This window comes from Sapajus apella, unplaced genomic scaffold, assembly GCF_009761245.1.
Source record: "Sapajus apella isolate SASKATOON/1434 unplaced genomic scaffold, GSC_monkey_1.0 scaffold46, whole genome shotgun sequence".
NCBI classification, from domain to species: domain Eukaryota; kingdom Metazoa; phylum Chordata; class Mammalia; order Primates; family Cebidae; genus Sapajus; species Sapajus apella.
The window spans coordinates 5,005,812-5,032,003 of NW_022436986.1; the positions used below are offsets into that span (position 1 = coordinate 5,005,812).

A 26,192-nucleotide genomic window follows, 5' to 3' on the forward strand; every position below is an offset into this window, starting at 1 on the left:
TGAACAACTGGCCAAGAGCCCAGGAAAGACTTAACTGAGGACAAAGGCAGTCTTAGAGGACAAAAGATAAATTTTCAGTGGGAGACGGAGGCTTGGCAGAGAATGGATGAGGGGTCATCTGGTTAAGGGAACAGCGAGAGCAGGGCTCTGAGGCCCAAAGGTACAGGGCACATGTGGAAAAGCAAGGTGTCTGGCAGGGCTATGCTATGGAGCAAGCAGGCGGAGCAGGAGATAACATTGGACAGGCAGGTTGGCTGGCCTCAATGGCCCCAAAAGCTGGGCTAAGGAATCAGTGGTGAGCCCTGAAGCTTTTAAATACACGGTGGTGGCATCAGGGCTGCCCTTTAGAGACCCACCATGGGGGCAATGCCAATTCAGGCCAGCAGTGAAAGGCTGTGCTATCACCCAGGAGAAAGTCCAGGAGGCCTGACCCAGGCAACGTAGAAAGCACACTGTACAAGGAATCATTCCTGCAAAAGACTGAGGGCCAACCAAAGACACTTCCCCCGAACAGAAGGTGGCTCGGACCTTACCTGCACCAGATTCCAGCCTTGGAGGGACTCTGCAATGATGGACGTGACGGATGGACAGACGCCTCCAAACACCATCAAGTGATTCGGCCCGTATTTTATTGCATCGTAGAAGGCTTTCAACCCTTTTGCATTGTCGCACTGGGAAGCAACACACAGAAAAAGGTCCAAATTAGAAACAGCTTTTCCCCAGGGGCACGAGCCCAACAAACAAATCTTTCCTCGTGGAAACCTGGGTTTCAGTTCTCCCACGGTGGGGACTCTCCTTAAGCCAGCCCTGAGTCCATGCTGTGAGCTCCGAGAGTGCGGTCTTGGCACCCACTGTCCTGTCTCTGTTCCCACTAAATGCCCTCCAAATCTAGGACCTCTCTCCAGCATCCCAGCTATCTCCCTTTAGAGCACACTTAGGAAAAGCCCCCATAATGCCTCACTCTGGGATCTCTCTTTTTCATGGCCATTTATATTTTAAGGACGATCCCATACTCATTAAAATGGCTATCATTAAAAAACACATACACACAGAAAACAACAAGTGTTGGCAAGGGTGTAGGGAACTGGAACTGCTCTGCCCTATTAGTGGGAATGTTGGGTGCAGCTTCTGTGGAAACAGTAGAGTGGTCCCTTCAGAAGTTAAACATAGAATTGCCATGTGCAATTCCACCTCTAGATGTATACCCAAAACGACTGAAGGCAGGGACTTGAAGAGACAGTTGTACACCCATATTCACACGCTCATGTTCATATCATTCACGATAGCCAAAAGATGGGAACGACACAAATGCCCATTAACAGGTGAATGGATAAACAAACTGGGGCGTATCCATGCAATGGAATATTTTCAGCCTGGAAAGGGAAGAAATTTGGACACATGCTACAACATGGATGAACCTTGAGGACATTGTACTAATAAGCCATACAAAAAGACAACTATTATATGATCCCACGCATATGAGGTTGTCTAGTTAATTAAATTCATAGAGAAAGAAAGTAGAATGGTGGTTGCCAGGGGCTGGGGTTTGGCTGGGTGATAGCTGGGTTTCACAGGCTGGGAGGAGGAAGGAAGGGGACTTCATTGTTTAACGGGTTCAGAGTTTCAGTGGGGATGATGGCCGTGTGTTGGAGGTGGATGGTGGTGATGGTAGCTCAACAATGTAAATGTGCTTAATGCCACTGAACCATACACAAAAAAATGGTTAAAATGGTAAATTTTAGGTTATGTGTATTTTTTACTACAATTGTTTAAAAAAAATGATGAGGAATATCAACCTAAAGAGAATATTCATTCAACAAACACTTGCCAAGCACTACTCTGTGTTCAGTCCAGAGCTGGACATTGAGAAAACATACAAATTGGACACAGCTCCTGCCAAGGAGCTCCCATATTAGAGAGGAAAGTTGGCCAAGAAAACAGTTCATGGCAACCCAGCCTGAGGATGGAAAGGGGAGACGGCCCACAACGAGTATCAGGATTCAATTCTGGCTCACTCAGCCTTTCCATCCCCACCTCCCTCATCAAGCCCTGTGGTCATCTCTCCCCTGGACAAAGGCTCTGGCTTCAAGCTACTGGGCATCTTACCTCCCCATGGGCAATTTCAACCCCTCCACCATCTAGCAGTCTGAGGATCCTCTGTCAAACATAAATGAATTCTTCTCACTCTTCCTGCTTTCTGTGCACTTAAAACCCAAATTCCTATCAGAATATAACTCTCGAAAGGTTAAAAACATAATTCTCATGAAAATTGATAGTGAACACATGTCAAAGTTTTATTGAACTCATTAATAAGGGGATTTGCAGGATGACAAAGTGGATTCAAAGAGAATTTAAGAAACAGGGATTTTTACAGTGACTCAAAAAAGTAAGGAATAAGATTGCCAAATTAGATACAAAACTGGTTGATGTCCTACAGAGTGATAAAACCACAACCTTTGGGGATAGAAAAGAAAATCACTGACAACCAGCATATCTTATCCCTTCCAGAGGATTGAAAAATGTCTAGGTCTTAATTGACTGGGCAAAGTTCTATTCCTCCAGTCAGATGACCCTTGGGCAGAATTGTTAGAAAATGCTCTAAGTAGTAGGGTAAATAGTCACATAATCACACCTTTGTATTATGTACAGGTTTGGGGTGATTTTCTCAACACTCCTTATCACAATGGAAGCCGTTCATTCCAGCAGCTGCCTCTCACTCTGGCCTAAGTTCCCTTTTCTCTACCCTTTGTTCACCAAGTACAGCCCTACCAACCTCCTTCCAGTTCTCTGAAATCAAAAGCACTTTCCTTCCCACCTCTGGGCCTTTGCATTTGCTATTTTCTTTGCTGGGAACACAACTTTCTTGGTTCTCAGCATGGTTCACTCTCTTTCCCATCAATCAAGTCACCCTACCCAAAATATTTCCCACCCCCACTCACTTCCTGACATGCCACCCTATTTAATGCCCTAACACAGTTCCTAAAATTATTTGAAATCATCTTGTCTACTTTTTGTTCACTTGTAGATTGACTGATTTCCTCAACTAGAATGAAAGCCCCAGGTGGGCAAGGATTTTGTCATCGTTTTCACTGCTGTATCCCCAGATCTTGGACAGGCGCCTCAGTAAAGATTCAGTAAGATCTGGTGGGGCTGGGTGCGGTGGCTCACGCCTGTAATCCCAGCACTTTGGGAGGCCAAGGCAGGTATTTCACCTGAGGTCAGGAGTTTGAGAACTACCTGGCCAACATGGTGAAACCCCATCTCTATTAAAAATACAAAAATCAGCCAGGCATGGTGGCCCACACCTATAGTCCTGGCTGCTCAGGAGGCTGAGGCAGAAGAATTGCTTGAACCTGGGAGGCGGAGGTTGTAGTGAGCTGAGATAACTCCACTGCACTCCAGCCTGGGCGACAGAGCAAGACTCCATTTCAAAAAAAAAAAAAAAAAAAAAAGATTCGTTGGACACTCTCCCTTCATCTGCTTTCCTCCACCTTTTCTACTTCCACATCTCTCCTTATTTTTGTCTTTCTCTCCAATCTATGTCCTCCTCATTCTTTCTGCTTGTCCTCCATCTACCCCTTAAGTGACCACAATATGGGATCAGAGTGCACTAATATTTCTTGCTCCCTCTTCATTTATTTGAGAAACTCCCCTGGACTGTGATCTATGCCTATGCCAACAGGACAGAGAACCAAGTCCGACATGGTTCCTGGTCTCGGGGAGCACACTGATGGTGGAGGCAGTGAGGCTGGGGCATGTGGTCACCTCGCATGGGGGATGGTAGTCGGTGCTGCGGGACAGAGGCAGATCCAGGCTGTGGGCACTGCAGGGAAAGCCAGGGAGGGCTCCGGAAGAGGGAACACTTGAACACAGGAATTGTAGGCGGAGGAGCAGCACGAATACAGGCAAGGAGGTGGAAAAGTGAGACGGGAACAGAAACAACCCGGCTTGCTTCAACAGTGAGTGACAAGGATGAGGTGGCCTGGGCGAAGGCTTAGGGATACCAGCCTAGGGAGTTTAAATACTACAGGTTTTTGGTAAATAATTTAATTAAAAATTTTTAGTTTAATTTAAAAACTGGCCAAGTTAATTTATTTTGCCAAGAAAGGAAGAGAGAAAGAAAGGAGGGAAGGAAGGAAGAGAGGGAGGGAGGGAAGATTAAGTTCTAACTGCTTCTGGGGCCCTCTATTAATTATCCCTGGTCGTTGATTGAAAACAACACTTCTCACCCCCAGCAAAGCACAAGTAGATATAATAGAGTGGTTTGTTTTAATTGTCTCTACCATGATTTTACTTTTTGGAATCTACTGTGATTTACTGAATCATTTCTAGTTTTAATATATTTCTGTAATGACTTTGGCTTGTTTTCTAATCTGTAGCTAATGACAATGATAATACAGTACCACAGGATTTATAATCAAAGTTGCATTCAAACGATATTAGCAACAATGAATTTATTAATACTTGTTTGCTCAGCAAACACTTTCTGAATATCTAGTCCATGAAAGAGTCTGTATTAGTAACGATGTCTCGGCTTCTCATAAATACACAACACTGGAATATGTCAACTAAAATATCTGAAACTATTTGACAACCAGTATTGGAGTTGGAGACTCTTCCAATGTTTCCAAATGTTTATCTGACTGAATTTCACCAGACAGGGTGTGGTAGGCAAAGTTTTGGCCCCATTGACCTTCACCCCTTGGAATTACCTCCATGAATATTTTATGTTACATGGCAAAACGGACTTTGCAGATGTCATGAAGGTTACTAATCAGTGGACCTTAAATTATTGTACAGGTAAGCCCAATGTACTCACACAAGTCCTTACAAAGAGAGACCTTTCTTTACCTAATAGCTGATAGGAGATCAGAGATTGGAAGCATGAGATGGATTTGATATGCCATTGTTGGTTTGAAGATGAAGAGGTCCACGTGTCAAGAAAGCAGGGACTTCTGTCTTATAATTGCGAGAAACTGAATTCTGCCAATAACCTGAATGCGCATGGAAGCAAATCCTCCCTGAGTTGAGTCTCCAGAAGCAAACTCAGACAAGGTGACACGTTGATTTTGGTCATAAGAAGCCCTGAGCAAGAGACTCAGGGGAGCCACACTGTGCCCAGACTTCTGGCATAGAACTGTCAGGCAATAAATAGGTGTGGCTTACACTACCAATTCTGTGGTGATCAGTTACAGCAGCACAGAAAGCAAATACAGTCAGGTAAAATGAGAAAAATAAAAACGACACAATGAGGTTTTCCTTAAAGTTAATTCCATTTGAAAAACTATCCTTAATTTACAGATAAGGTCCTTTGTAGTTTAATGGTGTTAAAACATTTTTCTGTTATAAAAGGACAGAAATGAGAGAGGTTTTGTTTTCAATGTCCTGACATAACAAAATAGAAAAAAATTTCACCCTATATAAGTTCCTGTTCCCCAGCCCTCCCCTTCTTGGTGTGTGAAATCCCAACATCTAGGCATTGCTAATCTAGCCCCACACTCTCAATTTCAGAAGCAGAGCCTGAGGACTAGAGAGGAGAAGGGATTTGCCCTCTTTTTTGCCAGGATTAGGAGAGGGATTTCTGGATTCCCGGTTTTTCAGCGTTCAAATAGTCTAGAGAACTCAACAGGAGAAGAGAAGGTTAAAGCTAACAGCATTCTAGAAAAGACCATTTCCCCCAGGACAACGCCACAAGCCCAGGTCTCCTCCAGATCAGAGCTCTTGGCTTGAAGCAAGAGAAACAACCTACTGGCACCAAGCATGCTTCAGTGGCTCCCCTACAGGGAGCAGAGATGCAGTGAATAACAAAACAGATCACATGGGTGTATCTGTCCCATATTCGATGCTATTTCCCCTTATCCTAATTTCTAATGCTGTATCTTTTTACCTGACATGATTCATGTCCCAAATAGATGGACTTTCCAGTTCACCAAAGGTGAATTTTAGGGGTGGATCAGCTTAGAGTTTTTTCAACTCAGCCCTTCAGGGGCGTAGAGCCCAGCAGAGAGGGCAGTGAAGGAGCACTGGGCACCTCACCTTCACTTCAACCAGCAGCTCCTCTTCCGCCTCCTTCATCTACAGCATCACAGCGCCACAGAACACTTAATTTAAAAGAGGGTTTCATTGCTAGCAGCAAAAATGTTTGAAGACCACCAAGGGGATGACCTTGGAGGTCCTTGCCAGAGTATAATTTTTGTCTCTGGACTCAGGGAGGGTAGGTGAGTGTCTTACAAACAAGGTGTTTTAGCTCACACACTGTAGGTTACTCCCTGCAAGTCAATCCACTGCACACGAATGTACCTGATGATCCCGTCACCAAATCACTGGGGAATGTCTCTAAGTTTTAGTTTCCTGAAGGACTCCTCGCAGATACCTTGCCACAGCCATTTCACAGGGTTTGTCCTTCCAGCTCAGGTGAAAGTCAATGTTGTGAGTATTTCACGTTTTCCCTTCTTCTCGAATGCTGCCCTTGGAGATGTTCCCCTAAAGGGCTGTTTATTACCCTTCCCCTCTTGTGGACCAGCCCCGGCCTGAACCAGGGAAATGCCAGAAGCTTTTCGATACCCCATTTAAGATGTTTGTCTGACAGCTTTTAGTTAGCGGCTCACCAGGCAAAACCATCATTCTGAGAAGTTACTGACGGCAAGTGGTCTTTCAGTGATTTGGTTTTTGATGAATTGCTCGCAGAGCCACTCTAAGGGGCATCTATGACCTGGAAGAAAGCTATGGGCTTTATCATGCTCTCCTGTTCCCCCCACCTTCCCCACTGGAAACCCCACTCACTTCTAGAGGATATTCTGACTGGTTGGCATTGCCGTAACCTGACCAGCAGGCAGGAAGAAATTCATCACAGTTCAGACTCTCATGCAATAGCTCAAAGCTTCATGATGGCCATAGCCTTTGTCTTCGGTCTTGCCTCCTGGAGATTGGCTCTAGCATACAGTAGGTGCTTAATAAGTGCGGCCTTCCCTCCCTCCCTCTTCTCTCGGGTATTTGTCATTACCTTCCTTTGACGACTCATCTACTATAGTTCATGGTCACTACCTCCCAACTCCTGTCTGCTGTTCCATTGCCAAGGGCTTCTTCTTCCCTATAAGGACTTGTCACAGAGAAATCATCACTGGCACATATAGGCTCTTGAAATTCAGCACTTAAAAATGGGAACAGATCCAAAAGCCATGAAAATCAATTTTCAAATGAAAAAGTGAGGCTTCAGATGAAATCCATTTTCATTTAAATCTAATTTTTAAAGAATTAAAATACTTTTTTGATTTAAAAATTTCAAATAAAATGTTGCTGAGAGTTAAAATGTAAAAATGCCAAGAAAATGTCAGAGTTAATAACAACTCATCTGAAACTGGGAATTACTCCATGCAGAATTTCAGAATGGAAAGAGAATTTAAAAGCTAATGTGTCCAACCTGCCCCCAGTTAGAAAGTCCCCTCTGGGCCTCCCGCCCAGGAGCACCAAGTATCTGCTCACGTCTGTCCCTCCAGTGGCAGGGGTCTCACTCTCTCACTAGGGAGCTAATTTGTCCTCTGCCAGCTCTGCTTCTTAGAAAATTCTTCCTGTCATTGGCCTGGAAATCAGATAGCTAAGCTCCGCAGAGTGACTCTAAGAGATGTCTTCAGGCTAAACTACCCTTAGCTCTTCCAATCAACCCCACAGAGGATGGTTTTACAGCCTGCTTGTCTAAGAGTCATTTCATGAGTAGCCTTTGGAGGACAGATTTTTTGGGGGCATGTAGCCCCTAGAATGGTACCCCAAATACCTTCATCTGCCCTGCCCGGAAAAGCAACACTAGCTAACGTATACCATGCCCTCACTATGTGTTAGGCACAGTACTAAGAACTTGATGTAAAGGAGCTTAATCTTGCCTCACAATATTATTAAGAGGTATAGACCGAGTATCCCTAATCTGAAAATCTGAAATCCAAAATGCTCCAAATCCAAAACTTTTTGAGCACAAATATGACACTCAATAGAAATGTTCACTGGAGCATTTTAGATTTTGAATATTTGGATTTGGGATGTTCAATTTGTAAATATAATGCAGCTATTTCAAAATCTGAAAAAAAACTAAAATCTGAAACATTTCTAGTCCCAAGTATTTTGGATAAGGGTACTGTACTGTTATCTCCCTTTTACAGATAAGGAATTTGAGGCTCAGAAATAATAACTTGCCCAATTTCAGGTAGTGTAACTTCAGAGCTGTTCAGAGTATAACGGAATATGCTATGAAATATTTCACTTATAGAAAAGAATATTCCATACACAATAACTTAATAAGGTATCAAAAATAGTAATGTGAACACACAGTACATCCACCATCACAGTTATGTTGAAGACCTCTGTGCCCACACCTGCACCTAGCCCTCCATCACCCAGGGGGAGCCCCAGGACTGAATTTTGCATTTATCTTTCTTTTCTTTTTCTTTCTGTTTTTTTTTTTTTCTTTTGAGACAGAGTCTTACTCTGTCACCAAGGCAGGAATGCGATGGCGTGATCTCGGCTCACTGCAACTTCTGCTTCCCAGGTTCAAGCAATTATCCTACCTCAGCTCCTGAGTAGCTGGCGCCACAGACACATGCCACTGCACCTGGATAATTTTTGTATTTTTAGTAGAGATGAAGTTGTGCCATGTTGGCCAGGCTGGTCTTGAACTCCTGACCTCAAGTGATCCACCCGCCTTGGCCTCCCAAAGTGTTGGGATTACAGGCATGAGCCACTGCGCTGGCCCCTTCTTTGCTTTTCTTTACAGTTTTACATGTACGTGTTTCTTAAATACTGTGTCATTTAATTTCACTTGTTTTGAACATACATGTAAGTAGAATTGTGTTTATACCTTTCACCTGAAACTTGCCCTTATGGCTCCACATTACGTTTGTGAGATTTTTGCTGCTGAATATAGCTATGGTTCATTCATTTTCACAGCTGTGTAGTATGCCATTGTGTGACTATGCCACCACTGGTTTGTTCATTCCTCCGCCAAGGGACCCTTGGCTGTTTCTGGCATTTCGTTTGGTTGCTGCTATGAGCAAGATAGTCGAATATTTCCATAAGTGCCTCCTGGCACACGTATGAAGAGTTTCTCTAAGGGTATAAACCTGGAAGTTGAATTGTTGACTCACAGCGTTTGCTGCATGTTCTCAAAGTGGTTTGATCCATTTACACTCCCACCAGCAGTGTTTTAGAGATCTCACTGCTCCATATCCTTGCCAGCTTTAAGTTTTGCCAGTCTTGTGGGTATTTGATACCACATTTCAATTTGTATGTTCCCGATTACTAAAGAGCTTAAGCCATCTTTTCATATGCTTATAGCCTGTGTTTCTTTTTGGACTGGTGACTTTGCTCATTTTTCTACTGGGTTGTTTGTCTTTTCCTTATTGATTTGTTCAGAGCACTCCTAGCCACAATGCCAAATGATCGTGAATGAAATGATCACCTCCCGCATTCTGAGTATTGACTTCTGTTAATGTGGCTTCAGAATGCAGCCCTTCTATTGGGCTCCTACATCATACAGAACTTGCTGTCAGTAAAAACTACTAAATCAGCGCCTATTATCTTGGGTAGCAAAACACCGGCAATCCTTCCTTGGTGCCCAGGGGAGAAAGAACCTACTTGATAAAATCCAGCCAACCAAAAGATGAATCAAAAATATAGATCTCAGGAATGGAAGAGGGCTTGTGGTTTTAAAAAAAAAAAAAAAAAAAAAAAAAGTGATAGTGAGAGCCAGACCCATTTAACATGAAACAACTGGCAATGTGAAGATAATAATGGAACATAAAATGCAGGAGGCGGAGGAGGGAAGAGAAATTGTAAGATTGTTAATTTCCTCTTCTTCCATAGAAGGGCTTTAATCGATACCATCTAAAATTGAAAACTGGAGTTTAAAAGCCAGGATTTTAACCTCGTTGCTTTTCATAATCTTTTATTACCCTTGAAGAGACATTTTGGAAGCAAATATTTTCTGTAACAAAGGCAAAATTGTTTAATGGCGAGCAATTCCTCCTATTTTACCTTTCCTCATTTTCTTCTGTTACATGCAAATAAATAAAATTTAACAACAATCTAAAGTAGGATGTAATAAGGATCTCATTTGATAAAATTATTTCTTTATAATATATGCATAGAGATATGTCTGGAATGAGAATCATCGAATGTTAAAGATTATAAGATTTGAGTGTTTTTTTTTTTTACTTTCTTCTTTTACTTAAAATTTTTAAACAACAGATTACTTTTATAAAGACAGAAAGTCATTTTTAAACTGGTAAGCTTTCTACACCCAAGATGCTTTCTCAATCACTGAAGTTTCCCTCTTTCTGTTCATCTGTGGGTGACTTTCTGAACCGAAGAACAGACTTTAGCATTTATCATTGCTAAATCTCGTCAAAATTAGCCCAGCACCAGGGCCAACTGAATTAAACATACACTATATTGTTTTGCCAACGCAACTAATTCATTGAAACATATTCGATCATCTGCTACATATTAGGAGCTGTCTGGGAAACAGTAAGTTCATGTGACCTATAAAAATTCTTTGAACAGAACAGGTACCCAATAAACATTTACTGAAGTGTTAAATTTAGAAACAAGAATAATAATAAAAGTAATACAGTGAGTCCTTACATAGCATTAATCTGCGCCAGATACTATTTTAATTGCTTTATATACACTGACTCACTCAATCCTCCCCACAACTCTATGAACTATATCCCATTATTATCCACATTTTAATAGATGAAAAAACTGAGGATTAGAGAGGTGAGTAATTTGCTCCAAGTTGCACACAGTGAGTGAGGGGCAGAGTTGGGAGTCAAACCCATGGAGTCAGATTCCAGAGTCCAGGCTCTGTCATATCCATGTTCTGTTCTTCTTGGGCACATGGTGAGACTATATTTTCCAGCCCCTCTTACAATTAGGTGTGACCACCAAGTTTTGGGCAATGGAATATGAACCAAGATGATATGTACCATGCCCAGGTTGGCCTATAAAACCATTCCATGGGCCTTCTGTGCTCTCTTTCCATCCATAGTGTGAATGGGGAAAAGTCCAAGGACCTGGAAGAGGAAGAAACCCCCTAGATCCCAAATCCCTATGGCAATCTTGGAAGGAGACACCACTATGACAAGAGAGAAACCATCCCAAGGAGGACAGCCTCACGAGCTGACAGCCTCCAGGTGCAATGTCTTTGGATATGCCTCAGAGGAGGCCCCCTCTTCCCAGACCCCTCCGACCATGGACTGAGCATGGCAGAAGAACAAGGGCTCCTCATTTCTGGCCATCGCAAGACTCGACTACAGGTGATCTCTGAGCCCAATGGTCCAGCTGGAACTTTCTAAGAGCAGTGCTGCTGCCAGGGACTCTTTCTACCTAAGCCTCCTTCCTTCCCTGCTCCCTTTACTGGTGTCAGACCAACCACACAGTCTGAAGGCTTACCCTGCCCATCTCTCTTCATATCCTTTCACAGGCATTTCCCCAGCGTCCCTCTAACTCTGAGCATCTGCTTCCCAGAGGACCAACCAACACATCCCTTCAAGCTGCACTTGACAATGACATAAGCAAGAAATAACTTTCATGTATGAAACTTCTGGGCTATAGAGGTGTAGTCACTGCAGTCAGGCTGCATCAACTAACAAACATCCTTAAATGCCTGCTGTCAGCGTTTTGAAGCATAAAGAATCAGCACACCTGGAGAACTATTAAAGAAGGGTAAAGAAAGTTGAGAAAGACAACAAAAGATTGTGGGAAAGGATACAAAGTGTACATGCCTTACATTTTAACAAGTGTTCTCCTATCATTCAAGACACGTCAAACCAGAATTTAAGGGATATAGCCGGATACAACTAAGGTGTGCTGAGGTTGGCTGTCTTGTCTTTTCTCTCTCTTTCTCTCTTTTCTTTCGACAGGGTCTTACTCTGTCACTCAGGCTACAGTGCAGTGGTGCCATCATGGCTCCCAGCAGCCTCAACCTCCTGGGCTCAAGTGATCCTCCCACCTCGGCCTCCGGAGTACCTGGGACCACACATGCGCACCCCACCACCACACTGATTTTTTAACTTATTGTAGAGATATGTCTCACTATGTGGCCTAAACCAGTCTTGAACTCCTGGTCTTGAACTCCCAGGCTCAAGCAATCCTCCCACCTTGGCCTTCCAAAGTGATGGGATTACAGGCATGAGCCATCAAGCCTGGCTGAGCTAGGATGTCTTATTCCCCTCTGTCCGCCTTTGCCTATCAAAGAGTATGGCCCCAAACAGGTGTTTAACACATGCTAGCTGGACTAAATTACTGCTGCCCTGGCAGATACAATCACTGCTGGTGGGTAGAGCCTGAAATAAAAGTAGTCATATCCATAGCTGTGTCCCAAACAGCTTATTAACTCCAGCCATCTTGAGTTTTTCACACCCCTTCCCCGGGGTGATGGACAGACCATCTGCTTCTAAAAGTCTCCAGAGAGCCAGGCTGTCCACCCTAAACACTGAGAAAAAGTGGCATTTCTGTATTCTTCCTGAAGCTGTCACTCTGAATTCTTGGCTGGCTGCAGACTGTGTTATTTGAGGATGATGGAGCCGTGGCACACATCTCTCCTCTGCACTGTTAAAGCCAATTACCCAATTTACAAAATGTTTCTCTAAGACTGTTAGATACAAACTGCGTTTCCTAATTAGCTGTCAGTAAGCCTCCCCACATATGCAGGTGTGACATTTTTAAAAGTCAGGGTCACAAACACAAAGTATACTCGGGCTGTCGATCAGGAGAGGGGTGCTCTTTTCTGCAGGTTTGTGCAAATATCACATGTTGGCAGCTCTTCTCTGGGGTTGGGGCTGGATCGCCCTCTTAAGAGACACCGAAGTCCAGCAACGTGTGCCACCAAGCCATCACCACTCCTTTCCATTCCACGTTTGTGGGGCAGGTTGGCACAACACTGACTGGAGGCCTGAGCTAGGTACGGGGAGATGAGATGGGGAAGACTAGGTCCGGGCTTTCATGGGATTTGTAATCTGGAGTGAGTGAGAGACACAAATAGTTTAGCAACATGTGGCAAGTGGTGTAATGGAGGGTTAGGCCTGGCGTTAGAGAATGTTCCTTCATCTCATAAACGCCCACATGGTGATGAAGAATCAGGTCTCATGGTAGATGCTGAGGACGCATAAAAGGTGACGTACAGTCTTGGCCATTAGGAGCTCTCCATTCAGCAGGGAAGAGAAGATTCAAACAAAACGCCATAACACAGGGCAGGGCAGAAGTGGGAACGATGGCAGAGACATAAGTCATGCAAAAAAGGAAGGAATATTCAAGTTATACCGAGATATTCTGCCGAGACTTCCTGGAGGAGGTGGCATTCGAGCTGAGCCCTGCGAGAGGAGCAAGAGGCTGAGGTGGTGGGAGGGCACACCAGGCTGAGCTACCAGCATGAGCGAAGGCCTGGAAATTGGAAGGTGCAGAGCGCCTGGGAGTAAAGGTATATCCTGTTCACTAGCAGGAGCACAGGATGGAGAAAGGATGAGTGCGGTCAGACTGGCTGGAGCCAGTGCCTCGGGGAACACTGAACACAGGCAGGTGTGGTTTTCTTTCCTTCAGGCAGTGAGAAGTCACTGCGGCACTTTCACCAGGGGAATGCCGAGAGGGAAGAGGCACTTGCTTTACACAGATGCTTCTGGTAGCTGGGGCAGAGGAGGAAGGGCCGATGGGGAGGAAGGAGGCTGGGGAGAGGTGGATGCATTTGTCCAGGTGTGAAGTGCTGGTGGATGGCCTGGCAAGCAACCTGGCATAGCACCCCTGGGGAATTCATTAGCTAAAGGCCTCTGAGGCATGGGTTTGACCAATTCATGACATCAACAAGACTCGTTCGGATGGGTCAATCTCAGTAGTCTCCTTCATGGAAGGTCAGTGATGGGGAAAACCGATGAGGAAGGAGATAGAAGAAAGAATAAACCAGCTATGTCAGGCACGGGATGTGAGCTCCAGATCTGCCACTGCTCGTTCTGTGACCCCACCTCATCTGTGCTCCACTTAAAAACAATAATATTGAGTTAGCAAATTTGTCATCCAGCAGAGTTAGCAAAGCAAAGCAGGGTATGCTTTGGCAACAAACAACCCCTAAGTTTCAATGGGTTACCCCAGGAAAAGTTGATTCCTCTCTCAAGCAAGTTGACACATCCCAGACACGTAGGAGCCCAAGCTAATGGAACAACTGCCATCTTGAATGCAGCCAGTTGCCAATGGGGAAGGAAAATGGAAACTCTGGAGAGGCTTGGCCAGCAATTAAATCGACTTCATTGACTGGACACAGCCCATGAGACAGACATGGCCCCACCCAAGTACAAGGGGCACAAAGTGCAACCTACTAAGTGAGGAGGGAAGCAGGAACCAGGGTTCCTGCTATGGCCTCCACAGGTCCTCTCTCAGATGCCTGCCAGCCTACCAGGCAGTGTTTTTGTCTGCACTCAAGGCCAGATTTCCATTCAATTTATACATATCCAGCTAGCATTTACTTAATACTGACCTATGTGCCAGGAGCTAAGCTAAATTCTTTATACGCATTAGCTCACTTACTATATGTAACATATCTCATTTAATATTTGCAATGACCCCATGGGGTGGATACTATTATTAACATTCATTTCACAGAGGAGGAAAGACAGGTTCAGGGAGCTGAACTGACAAGTTCAAGATCACACGACTGGTAAGGCCACGAAGGCTGCGCTCAGACCTAGGCTATTATATTCTAAACCTTGTGCTCGTAGAAATAAGGCCATCTCCTTAGAGCTAGCCAAAGAGGGGGTAAAAGGCCTTGGAGAGCAGTGAGAAGCCTGCAGGAGAGTGTTGTAGAAATGATTATTTCACCAAGTGAAGGAATAGACTTTACTCCTGAGAATCCATGAGGAAAGGCAAAGAGCCAGGAAAAGAGGATACGTCTTAGATCAGTAGCTAATCTAAGATACATCAAGTCCAGTAGCTCTCCGGGTTGGAGCACTAGAAGGGGGAATGGGAGATGTGAGGGTGAGACTGGAAAGGGAGGCTGGGGCAGCCTCTGGTAGGCCCTGAGTGCCAGCGTAAGGAGGCTGCCCCTTATTCTCCAGTCCCTGGGGAGTTTCTCTTTGTTTTGTTTTACCATTGTATTTTAGTTATTTATTTATTTATTTCTGGAGACAGGGTCTCACTCTGTTGCCCAGGTTGGAGTGCAGTGGCACCATCACGGCTCATTTGACCTCTGTGCTCTAGGCCTCCTAAAGCTCTGGGATTACAGGCGTGAGCCACCACGCCTGGACATTCTAATTATTTTTAAGAGCACAATTTAGTGGCATTAAGTGCACTCACCATGTTGTGTAACCATCACCACTATCTATTTCCAGAATGTTTTCATCATCCCAGACAGAAAAGCTCTGCACCCATTAAACCCTGGAGCTTCCTAAGAGTGCTTCAATCTGATCATGACATCACCAGAGCTGAGGACAGGGAAGATGACCCTGGCAGCCACTTGAAGGGCGTCATTCGAGTAAGAAGGGGCAGGGCATGGGGAGGGGTGAGAGACCAGTGCAAGTGGTCCAAGAGTGACAGCAGGAGCAGGGGGCAGGGGGCAGTTCAGGAACAAGAGGAAGGGTAGCCTCTAGGAGACAGGGGAGTTCCAGTTTTCCTCATGGGCCATGTGAGTCTGGGCCAGCAGGACCCCCTGAGGTAGAGAAGCCAGGAGGGGGTGCTGGGTCCAGGGACACCACTGAGTCCAGCACTGGGCACAAGGCTGGCAAGGCACTGGCCAGCTGCCCATGCTACTGGCTTTCCCTGGGGAACCATGTCCCCGAATCTGACGGTCCTTCCTGGGAAACGGGCCAGAGCTATCCCGACAGCTCCCCCACGTGCAAACAGCCGCTGGGCACCTGCTCAGAGATGAAGGGTGGCTGCAGGGTGAGTCCTTACCCCTTCACTGTGTCCACACTCATTCCTCAGGTGCCCGCCCTCCATCTGCAGCGACTCAGCTGGAGTTAATTATGTGCCTCACTTGTCCTCCAGCTGGGGACACAGTGGTCACTCCCCTATCTGACAGATGAGGGCTGGGCTGCTGTCACACATCACTGTGACCAGGGACTCTACTCAAGGGCTCCAATTTTCCATGCCTGGCACAAATCCTTCCACCTCACTGCAGCACAAGCTGCTGCAGGCACCTGTTTTCAGGGCGACTTCCCTGACACCCCAACACCACAGGTTTGATCCCCCAGGCGCAGTGTGGCCCACACTTGGAGGTTGTAAGGGGGTTCTGGGGTCCAGGCTGAACCAGCAGCCTTGGGCATAGCTGTGTTCCCATCTCAACATCCTGCTCCCAGGTCCCAGCTCCTCCATATCTGAGGTCCTAATGCACCTTCCCAGTCTAGAGCCCCAGGACTCAATGCTGGCCCACCTCCCATCCCATGGCTGAGAGCCTGCAAGGGGTCCCCAAGCCCATCACCACACTGCCCACACAGGGGGTAGTGCCTGGTGCTGCCCCGGGATTCACGGAAGATTGTGAGGCCTCTCCCTGCCTAGAAAAGGAGGCAAAGGGGTTTCGGCTTGGAACCCTGCTAGACAGACAGGTCAGCAAAGAGACCACCAAGTGCTTGGAGGGGAGGGGAGAAGCTCCAGGAGAGGAATTCACTGGAGGGGTAGGGCCCAGGGAAGGCTCACGTGCCTCTTGAGGCAGCGGTTTGGGACCAGTGCATTCAGGAGCATAACCCACTCTGGGGAAGCCTCTTGGCAGGACCTCTTGACCAGGTGGCTGAAAAATTTGAAGAGCAGCAGTCTTTGGAAGGCCAGAGGGAGGGGCAGACCTGCACAGGGCAGCCCAACCCCAGATGTGAAAGTCAAAGTTCACACGTGATAGGGGAGCGTGCAGGCCTGGTCGGTCCTCCCTTTGCATAACAAGGAGGTTATGCTGGGAAGGCCTGACCATGGCACTCGAGGGCGCCACATGGGGCAGAAGCCAGAGCCCTTTGCTAACTATGAATGCTGAATGTATTCAGTTTGATGCGCTAGGCGTTTATTGAGGATCTGCTTCAGGCCGAGATCTGCCAGGCACTCGACAAGCAAGAGGAAACAGGTCAGAGCCCTGCTCCAGGGAGCTCCCGTGCTAGTGGGGACGAGATGGGCACAGTCACAGCATAGGATGGTGTCTTGTGTGCTCAGGCTTCTATCACAAAATACCACAAACTGGGCAGATTAGAAGCAACAGAAATTTATTTTCCACCATTCTGGAGGGCAGAAAGTTCGAGATCAAGGCGCCAGCAGATTTGGTGTCTAGTGAAGGCGGGTTTCCTGGTTTATGGACCGCACCTTCTGCCTATGTACTCACATGGTGGGAGGAGAGAACAAGCTCCCTTGCACCTCTTTGATAAGACAAAATCCATTCATGAGGCCTCCGCCCTCAGGACCTAATCACGTCTCTTCCCAAAGGCCTTACCTCCTAATATCATTACTTTGGGGGTTAGGATTTCAACATATGACTCTGGGGGGAAGTAAACATTTAGACTGCAGCAGACGGGAAGGCATATCATGAAAGGGGCAGCAGAGAATGTGGGACCCAGAGCTGGCCACCAAATGCAGAGCCAGGAATCAGGGAAGCATTGCTGCAGGGGCAGAGTGCTTGGCGCCTGTGCTGCGTCTTGATGCATAAGGAGAAGTCAGCCAAATGGACAGGGTGAAGGAAGGTGGCCTACTGGGAGCAGGGTGCCCAGGTTCCAACCACAAGGTGTTCCCTGCTCAGACACAGGGAAAAGTAAGGCCACGTGCAGCCCCCGCTGCCCCTTCCCCAGAACCCTGCTCCATAAACACCTGTCACAGCCTCCTGGGACCTTTCTCGGGTCCAAAGGCAAAGGAAACGTTGCCTTCACAGATCCTGCAGACAGGACAGAAGGGCTTTTTGGGGTTTATTCACTTTCAGGTAGGAAAAAAGTATTATTAGTTTTTTCCTGAATAGCACCCTTGCTGTGAAATTGTTACTTGGTTTTCTTATTAGGTTTAACAGACCCTTCCTGAAGCTTGAAAATTATTTGAACCCAGTTTTTCTTGCAATTAGGAAAAACTAGCAGAAAAAAAAAAGAAAAGGCAGACACAGAAGGACAAATACTGTATGATTTCACCTATATGAGGTACCCAAGGTAGTCAAGTTCATGGAGACAGGAAGGAGAACCGTGGTTGCTGGGGGTGGGGGACAGGGGACTGGGGAGCTAGTGTTTAATGAGTATGAAGTTTCAGTCTGGGATGATCAGCAAGTTCTGGGAATAGATGGTGGTGATGGCCATACAATGTAAATGTACTTAATGTTGCTGAACTGTATATTTTAAAAATGATTAAAATTATCGATTTATGTTGTATATATTTTATCACAATTAAAAAAACAATCAGGAAGGTGATACTTTCCTCAGGACAAGTCTCAAGGCCTCTCTGAAACTCAGTTTTCTCATCTGTAAAATGGGGGAGAAATCCATTCCTCCCTACACTGTTGTTGTTCTTGTTGTTTTTCTGCAGTAGGGCCTCACTCTGTTGCCCAGGCTGGAGTGCAGTGGCACCATCTTGGCTCACTGCAGCCTCGACCTCCCAGGGCTCCAGAGATCCTCCCACCTCAGCCTCTCAAGTAGCTGAGACTGTAGGTGTGCACCACCACACCCAGCTACTCTTTTGTAAGTTTTAGTAGAGATAGGGTTTTGCCACGTTGCCCAAGCTGGTCTCGAACTCCTGACTTCAGGTGATCTGCCCACCTCAGCCTCTCAAAGTGCTGGGATTACAGGCACGAGCCACTGTTGCCAGTCCATTCCTCCCTATTCTTTGAGCTTGGTAGGGAGAGAGTATCCCTGCCTTTGTTCTCTGCCAGGTCACGAAAGCATTTTCCAATGATACTTTACAAAAAAAAAACAAAAAAAACCCAAAAAAAGCCTAATGAGAAATCAAAATGGAACTAAAAATGATGTACAAAAGCACAAAATGGCCCCAAGTCTGGAGGGCCAATTCCTGGACTGACAGGAGTCTACAGGTTTTATTGATAAGGAAATAAATCACGTGAGAGAAGGAGGTTGCCCAGAGTACACAGCAGTATAGCTGAGCTGATCTGGGTCTCCTCCCCTAGCCCTAAGCCCTCTTTCCTCAGCCACAGGCCCCCAAACTCCAAAGAGGGTGTGTACTGCTGCCATGACACTTCCTGTCCCCTTTGCTTGGCCAAGTCCATGCATCTTGCTTTCTTCTGGAAGTCTTTGCCAGGTGAGATGTCCCTTCCACGGGCTGAGCCAGCACCCTCTGTTGGGGAAGGCCCCTGGAGCCCCTCGCTCTCTCCTGCATCTCTGTAGCTTAATGGTCAAGGGTCTGGCTCTGGAGCCAGGTGTCTGTCTTCAAGTATCCCTCTTACTAGCTAAAGGACCTTTTAGCTTCAGTTTCCTCCCCCATAAACAAGGATGATAATAATGTTTATGTTATACAGCTATGATGAGGGTCAGATGAATTTATTCTTCAAAGGGCTAGGAAGAGTGCTGCTGCTGGTGAATGCTTGGGAGATGTTCGTTCTCCGCGTGCTGCCCCAGGACCCCTGCACCTGCGCACACTGAGCGCTTGTAACTGTTTGCTGAGTTTTCCCAATGGGGGAAATAAAGGGGGTACACGCAGCCTTGGGGGTGGGGCCCTGGCTTATGGGTTCCCTTCTCGGGCTGCACATTTATACAGCTATAAAGGACCAGGACCATGCCTGCCCTGACTGGTCCCTCCTGAGGAGATGGTAGGGGGATCTCCTCAAAGCCCTGCTCCTCATTTTATTCCTACAACAGCCTGGCCTGGCCCAGCCCTGCCATGGAAGGAACGGGAGATGTGGTCACAACGGGACCATATGGGGACCTGCCCCTTGCTATTTCTCACTATTTTGGGCCAATCTGTTGACATGACAACCAGGCTTTTAGACCCTGTCACCCATGGCTCTGTTTCCATCCTTGTGCCTGTGTTCTGCGAAACAGAGCCTCCATCCACCAGCTGCCTCCGCGGTTGGAAGGGCAGAGTCACAGATTCTGCAAGACCCCATCCCGTTAACAGCTACAGCAAGCAGCAGACGAGACCTCCTACCAGCATCCCTGCTCCCAATATGCATGGGAACTGGCAGCTCCACTCCCCAAAGCCTGCAAGCCTTAGGGGAGCACAGAGGGAGGTGGGGCAACCACCTTGAAGCTTTCCATGAAACCCCAGGGCTAACTCTCTTTCCCCAGCCAGGAGCTGATAAGGCCCACCCTCATGCTGTGCTCAATCTCCAGATACTCATATTTTAGGAAATATCAGTTCAACAAAGGATCACAGGGGTTGTCTGGGCCAAGCACCGCATTGTGAACCCAAGTGATGCAGCTTATCTGAGATCTACAGACCCCCCACCCCTGTCAGTCCAGGCTTTGGGACACCCCACCAAGATTCCATACATGTTACTCTAAAACATATGGCAAAGAATGTGCTGTATTCTCCTGCACAACAGAAAACACAGAATTTTATTCTTATGCTGGGAACTCTGCAATCACAAACAACGTGCCAGGGACAACATGCATGGGCTGAGTGTCCACTAGGGTGGCAATATCAGCAGCCATAAATAATCATAATAATAGCACTCAACTCCTGAAGCTCGCTGTGTAGCAGGCAAAATCCTACACACTTCACAAGCGTCATCTCACGAAGCTGCATGTCCACAGCACCCACCATTTTACAGAGTTGGAAACAGAAGCTCAAAGAGTTTACATAACCAACTCCAGGACACACAGACAGCAGGAGGGAAGCTGGGCTTGAGGCCAGCCTGTCTGTGCACTCACCCACAACCTCATGAAGGCTGGTGGTGGGGGGCTCAAGGATGAAGTGGCAGCAAGCACCTCTGCCTTCCCTGAGTCCCCAGAGCCTCCTGGGATGAGGGCACAGCAAGGAAACTTCCAGCAGTACACTCAGAGCAATAAGAAAAAACCGAAAACATGCTGGGAAGGGGAAGGGTAGATGATGGGGAAGAACAGGGAAGAGAGTATTCACTTGTAAGTTCTTTATTTATTTATTTTTGGAGACAGTATCACTCTGTTGCCTAGGCTGGAGTGCAGTGGTACAATCTTGACTCACTGTAACCTCCGCCTCCTGGGTTCAAGCGATTCTCCTGCCTCAGCCTTCCAAGTAGCTGGGATTACAGGCATGCACCACCACAACCAGCTCAGTTTTTTTATTTTTAATAGAGATGGGGTTTCACCATGTTGCCCAGGCTGGTCTTGAACCCCTGAGCTCAGGCAATCCACTGGCCTTGGTCTTCCAAAGTGCTAGGATTACAGGTGTGAGCTACCACACCCAGACTACTTATAAGTAAGTTCTAAGAGCCGTTCTCTGAGCTAGGCTCATTCAATGACAACATCTACCTGAAAAATGTCTTTCTTAGAAGAGGCCAGTGACTAGGACTAAGGAGGCCAGAAAGACATCTTGGAGGAGGAGGCTTTTGAAAAGGAAGGATGGGACTGTCTTCGTTTTCCACAGTTCAAGAAGTACATTACCTACTCTACAGGTAGAAAGTATGAAATATTCATATGCCGCACCCTCTGCATCCTCCACACTCTCTAGAAACAGGGTGAACACAAAACTACACAAGGAGATCTATTGTTAATATCATTCATAATGTAAGAAAACAAAGGAATTTTGCTAGGAGGCTGGCGGGTGCAGTCAGCTGAAATAAATAAATTAAAATTCGGCATTGTGGTCTCTGTGTACATTTGTTTTAATTACTGTTTACTGAAAAACTAAAACTTCACATAGGGAAGAAGAAAAAAAAAAATCCCCAAATGTGCATAACCAGTGTCTGTACGACAGATCTAACTTGGGGCGGATGGGGTGGGACTTTCGCCTTCAGTTGCCACAGCAGCACCCAGGCAGGGGCGCACACACAGTGGATCAAGCATCTGGAATGGGCTTCCACATGGCTGGCAGATGCATGGATCTAAAAGCTCATCCAGGGAGTGTGAACCCAGCTACCTAGGAGGCAGCGTCACACAGCAACCCAGCCTCCAAGCCCGCCCACAGGCCACGTGGGATGGACAGAAGTTTCCCTGTTCCATCACAGTACACCACATGTCCTCTATGTGGGTTTCACTCTGTCTTTTATTAACAAGTCTGCTGTGGACATAAACAGCTCCCCTGCCCCCTACCCCTTCATCTCCCTGGAGTGGACCTACCTGAAGGCAAGAACCATGCCTGTGCCATCTTTCTTGGGCCTGGCACTGAGCTCAGGCTGACGGGGAGACAAGACATGCACCCCCAGATGCTGCATCTGTGGGGAGTGGTGGAGAAGACCTCATTCCTCGGCGGGATCTTTGGTGGCCTTGAAGGTGAGGACTCCAACCTAAGGTTTTCCAACTCAGTTCCTCAAGAGGCCTCTTGAAGAAAGACTGACATGTCGTGACCCTACTGGGCAGGGCTCTGAGTCCCCATTACCATTTAACCACAAGGGTTTCCTTCTGGAGATTTTATATGTAGGCTTCTAGCAAATTTTGTTGGACTGGAGGGTTCTGTCACCAAGCAGGACAATGAACACCAGGAGACTAGAGCAGCCCCCTGGGGGCCTTGCCACAGCAGCCGGGCCTCACTGCATCACCTTGGGTCCTCTCAACCTAGGACCTGCCATGGACACACTAGGCCTGTTTATTTAGCAAATGGATAGAGAAAACAAAACAAAACCTCCCAAGAAACAAGTGTAATCTTAAAGTTTCAACACAGGGTGAGGGGCCAGTGTTTTCTCCTGATCCAGTTGAGGTTGAATTACACATGTCCTTCAATGCCAGGCTGAGGGAGCCACCTCTATCCAATGGAGCATGTGGCCCCAGGCCCCTCGCATGCAGTATGCAGTGGTGCTGAGGAGCTCTGAATGGGGTATACAGGTATACAGTGGCCTGCCCAAGGAGGCTCAGGTATAAACCCAGGACACAAACCAGACCTGGGGAGCCCACCCACATGGAACCCATCCCACCAGGAGGTTTGCCCAAGTGAAGAAGATGGGGCTGGAACAGTGTCTGAATTAGAAGATGAGGCAGAAATGCCAGGGAGAGATGGGAGTGGGCACAAGGCAGTCAGTGGGCACAAGACTGACCAGCCCAGTCTGGCTGAAGCAGATAGTAGGAGAAACGGGCAGAGCCAGAGCCCGAGCTCAGAAGTATTAATAGAAACTGCCTGGATGCAGAGGGTGGGAATGCGAAGAATCAATTAAGAAAGGGACAGGCACATGCTTGCTAATTGCTGAAGCTGGGGGATGGGCTCACAGAGGCAGCTTATCCTACTGTTTCTACTGAGGCATACATCTGAAATCATCTGTCGTAAAAAGCTCAAGAAAAAAAAAAGAACAAGGAAGGGCCAGGCAGACCCCCAAATTTCCCCTTTTCCCATTTCAATGATTTCAGGCACATCTGCAGGAAATATACAACTAGAGGCCCAAATCACAGCTAAGACGACAGGCATCGGGGCTACAGAGATGGAACAACTCCTCCTCCTCTCCTGGGCACAGCACTTCTTCCCAGGGAGTATTTCTAGCTGACCTTCCCCCTCCAATAGCATCCACCATCATCTATAGGCTGATGACCCCAAATCCCAACCTCCACCTCCCTGAAGCTCCAGACCCACAGAGAAGAGACCTGCAACTTGGATTTGCCACCTTCCCCTAAAATGTGATCATTTATTTCACCCAGGAGGTGAGATATAGATGTGACTGGCTGAGAGAGGGGCTCCAGATTCTGACTCAGAGAAACCTGCTTTCTCTGCATGAGCCTTCTGGATAGGCATGGTGCTCAGCAAGTTCCCAGTGCAAAGCAGGACTTAGTAAACATCGGCTGTCACTAAGACTACTGTTATTGGAATTTGTGTTAGTGTCAATGTTCACCTCTGCAGGTTCCCCACGCCAGAAAACTGGGAGCCGTCCAAGACTCCATCGTTGCGTGGCCCCTCACACCTAGCCAGTCGCAAGTCCTGTACGTTCTACTCACTGAGTATCCACAGAACCATGCCAGCCTCTGTACCACACAGCCACAAGCTTGTGTCTGGCCTCACCGTGGCAGGTGACTCTGCCTCCAGGCCTGTTACCTCCCCTCTGTTGGTCATCTCCCCTCCAGGGTGATCTCCCTAAAATGAAAAGCTTATCAAGTCCCTCACTGATCAAAAGGCTTTCATGGTCCTCTGGTCCCCTGGTGAGCACCCTCTCACTTTGCTTTCCAAGGCTCAGCTCAGATGTCACTTTGTGCTCCAAATCCTCCCTGATCGCAGTAAACAGGACTGACCGCTTCCACCCTGTGCCCCACTGACCTCATACAAACTTCTACAACAATAACAGTGCTGCCCAGACTGTCATAAAACACGCAATTTCCAGAAAACAAAACAAAACAAAAAGTATCAGAATACCAACGTAGATTGTCAAATTTTATTTTCTCGAGTAAGGACATTAAAAAAACAAAACAAGGCCTTGGTGCAGTGGCTCACACCTGTAATCCCAACACTTTGGGAGGCTGAAGAGGGAGGATCATTTGAGGCCAGGGGTTTGGGACCAGCCTGGGCAACATAGCGAGACCCTTCAGCCTGGGCAACATAGTGAGGCCCTCTCTCTATAAAAAAAATTAGAAATTAGCAGTGAATGGTGATGCACATCTGTAGTCCCAGCTACTTGGGAAGCTGAGGTGGGAGGATCACCTGAGCCTAGGAGTCGGGGGCTACAGTAAGCTATGATCACTTAGTGCACTGCAACCTGGGGGATGAAGCAAGACACTGTCTCAAAAAAAAAAAAGAAAGAAAGAAAGAGAGAGAGAGAGAGATGAAAGAAAGAAAGAAGAAAGAAAGAAAGAAAGAAAGAAAGAAAGAAAGAAAGAAAGAAAGAAAGAAGGAAAGAGAGAGAGAGAAAGAAAGAAAGGAAGGAAGGAAGGAAGGAAGGAAGGAAAAGAAAGGAAGAAAAAAATAAATCAATAAACAAATCCTAATGTCTGCAATCACCACAATTTAATTATTTAAAGGACATGATAAGAAGGAAGGAAGAGGAGAGAAGGCAGGACACTATCTCAAAGTGAAGGGTTTTCATTAAAACAACAAAGTTAGCTCTATGAAAAACTTATCCTTATTTTTCTCAGGACACCATGGTTTCTTGAAGCTCTGTCAAGGTCAGTATGGGCCAAGGACTGGTCATTGTGAACATTGCCTGGTTTGTTCCGGTCTCCCGCTGGAGGCTGTGAATGACTTTCAGGTAAGCACTGCCAGGCTGACCCCGGAGATGCAAGTGTGGGGTAGTAGATGTCAAGACCCAGCTGCCTGTGATTGTCAAAGTCAAGTACAGCACAAACAACCTGACCACAGGGAAGACCCTTGGCTGAGTTGCTGAGTTGGTTTTAGAGATTTTACTTGAACAGCTCCTGTTTTTTTGTTTTTTTTTTTTTATTATTTATTATTATTATTATTTGAGACAGAGTCTTGCTCTCCCAGGCTGAAGTGTAGCCTCAACCTCCCAGGCTCAAGCAATCCTCCCTCCTCAGCCTCCTGAGTAGCTGGGACCACAGGCTTGCCCCTCCATGCCTGGTGAATTAAAAAACAAAAAAATTTGGTGGTCAGGCACAGTGGCTCAAGCTTGTAATCCCAGTACTTTGGGAGGCCGACGCAGGTGGATCACAAGGTCAGGAGCTCAAGACCAGTCTGGCCAACACAGTGAAACCTCATCTCTACTAAAAATACAAATATTAGCCGGACGTGGTGGCAGGCACTTGTAATCCCAGCTACTCAGGAGGCTGGGGCAGGAGAATCGCTTGAACCCGGGAGGCGAAGGTTGCAGTGAGCTGAGATCACACCACTGCACTCCAGCCTGGATGACAGAGCAAGACTCCATCTCAAAAAAAAAAAAAATTGGTAAAGGTCTCATTATCTTGCTTAGGCTGATCTTGAACTCCTGAGCTCAAATAATCCTCCCTCCTTGACCTCCCGAAGTGCTGGGATTACAGGCATGAGCCACCTCACCTGGCCTACAACTCCTCTTTGTAATATCACTCAGGAAGCACACCCTGCAGTAACAATGATCATCATAATCATAAAACAAACCTGCCCAAGCACTAGGGAACAATTCAAAATTGTTAATTGATTCGGTGGGAGAGGAAAAAACTGGAGGAAAGAGGACGGAAGCTCTCACAGAGATGCTCGGTTTCTTTTTTTAGCAAACCGTCTGGTAC

At 46.7% G+C, this 26,192-nt stretch overlaps 1 protein-coding gene across 1 annotated transcript in view; it reads right to left on the reverse strand.

Moving 5' to 3' along the window:
* Window positions 1-26,192, reverse strand: part of GABBR2 (gamma-aminobutyric acid type B receptor subunit 2) — a 421,806-nt gene that overhangs the window by 290,389 nt on the left and 105,225 nt on the right. The window contains exon 2 of the mRNA XM_032240167.1: window positions 534-671. Within this exon, the coding sequence (XP_032096058.1) occupies window positions 534-671 (138 nt within the window). The remainder of the gene's footprint in view (window positions 1-533; window positions 672-26,192) is intronic.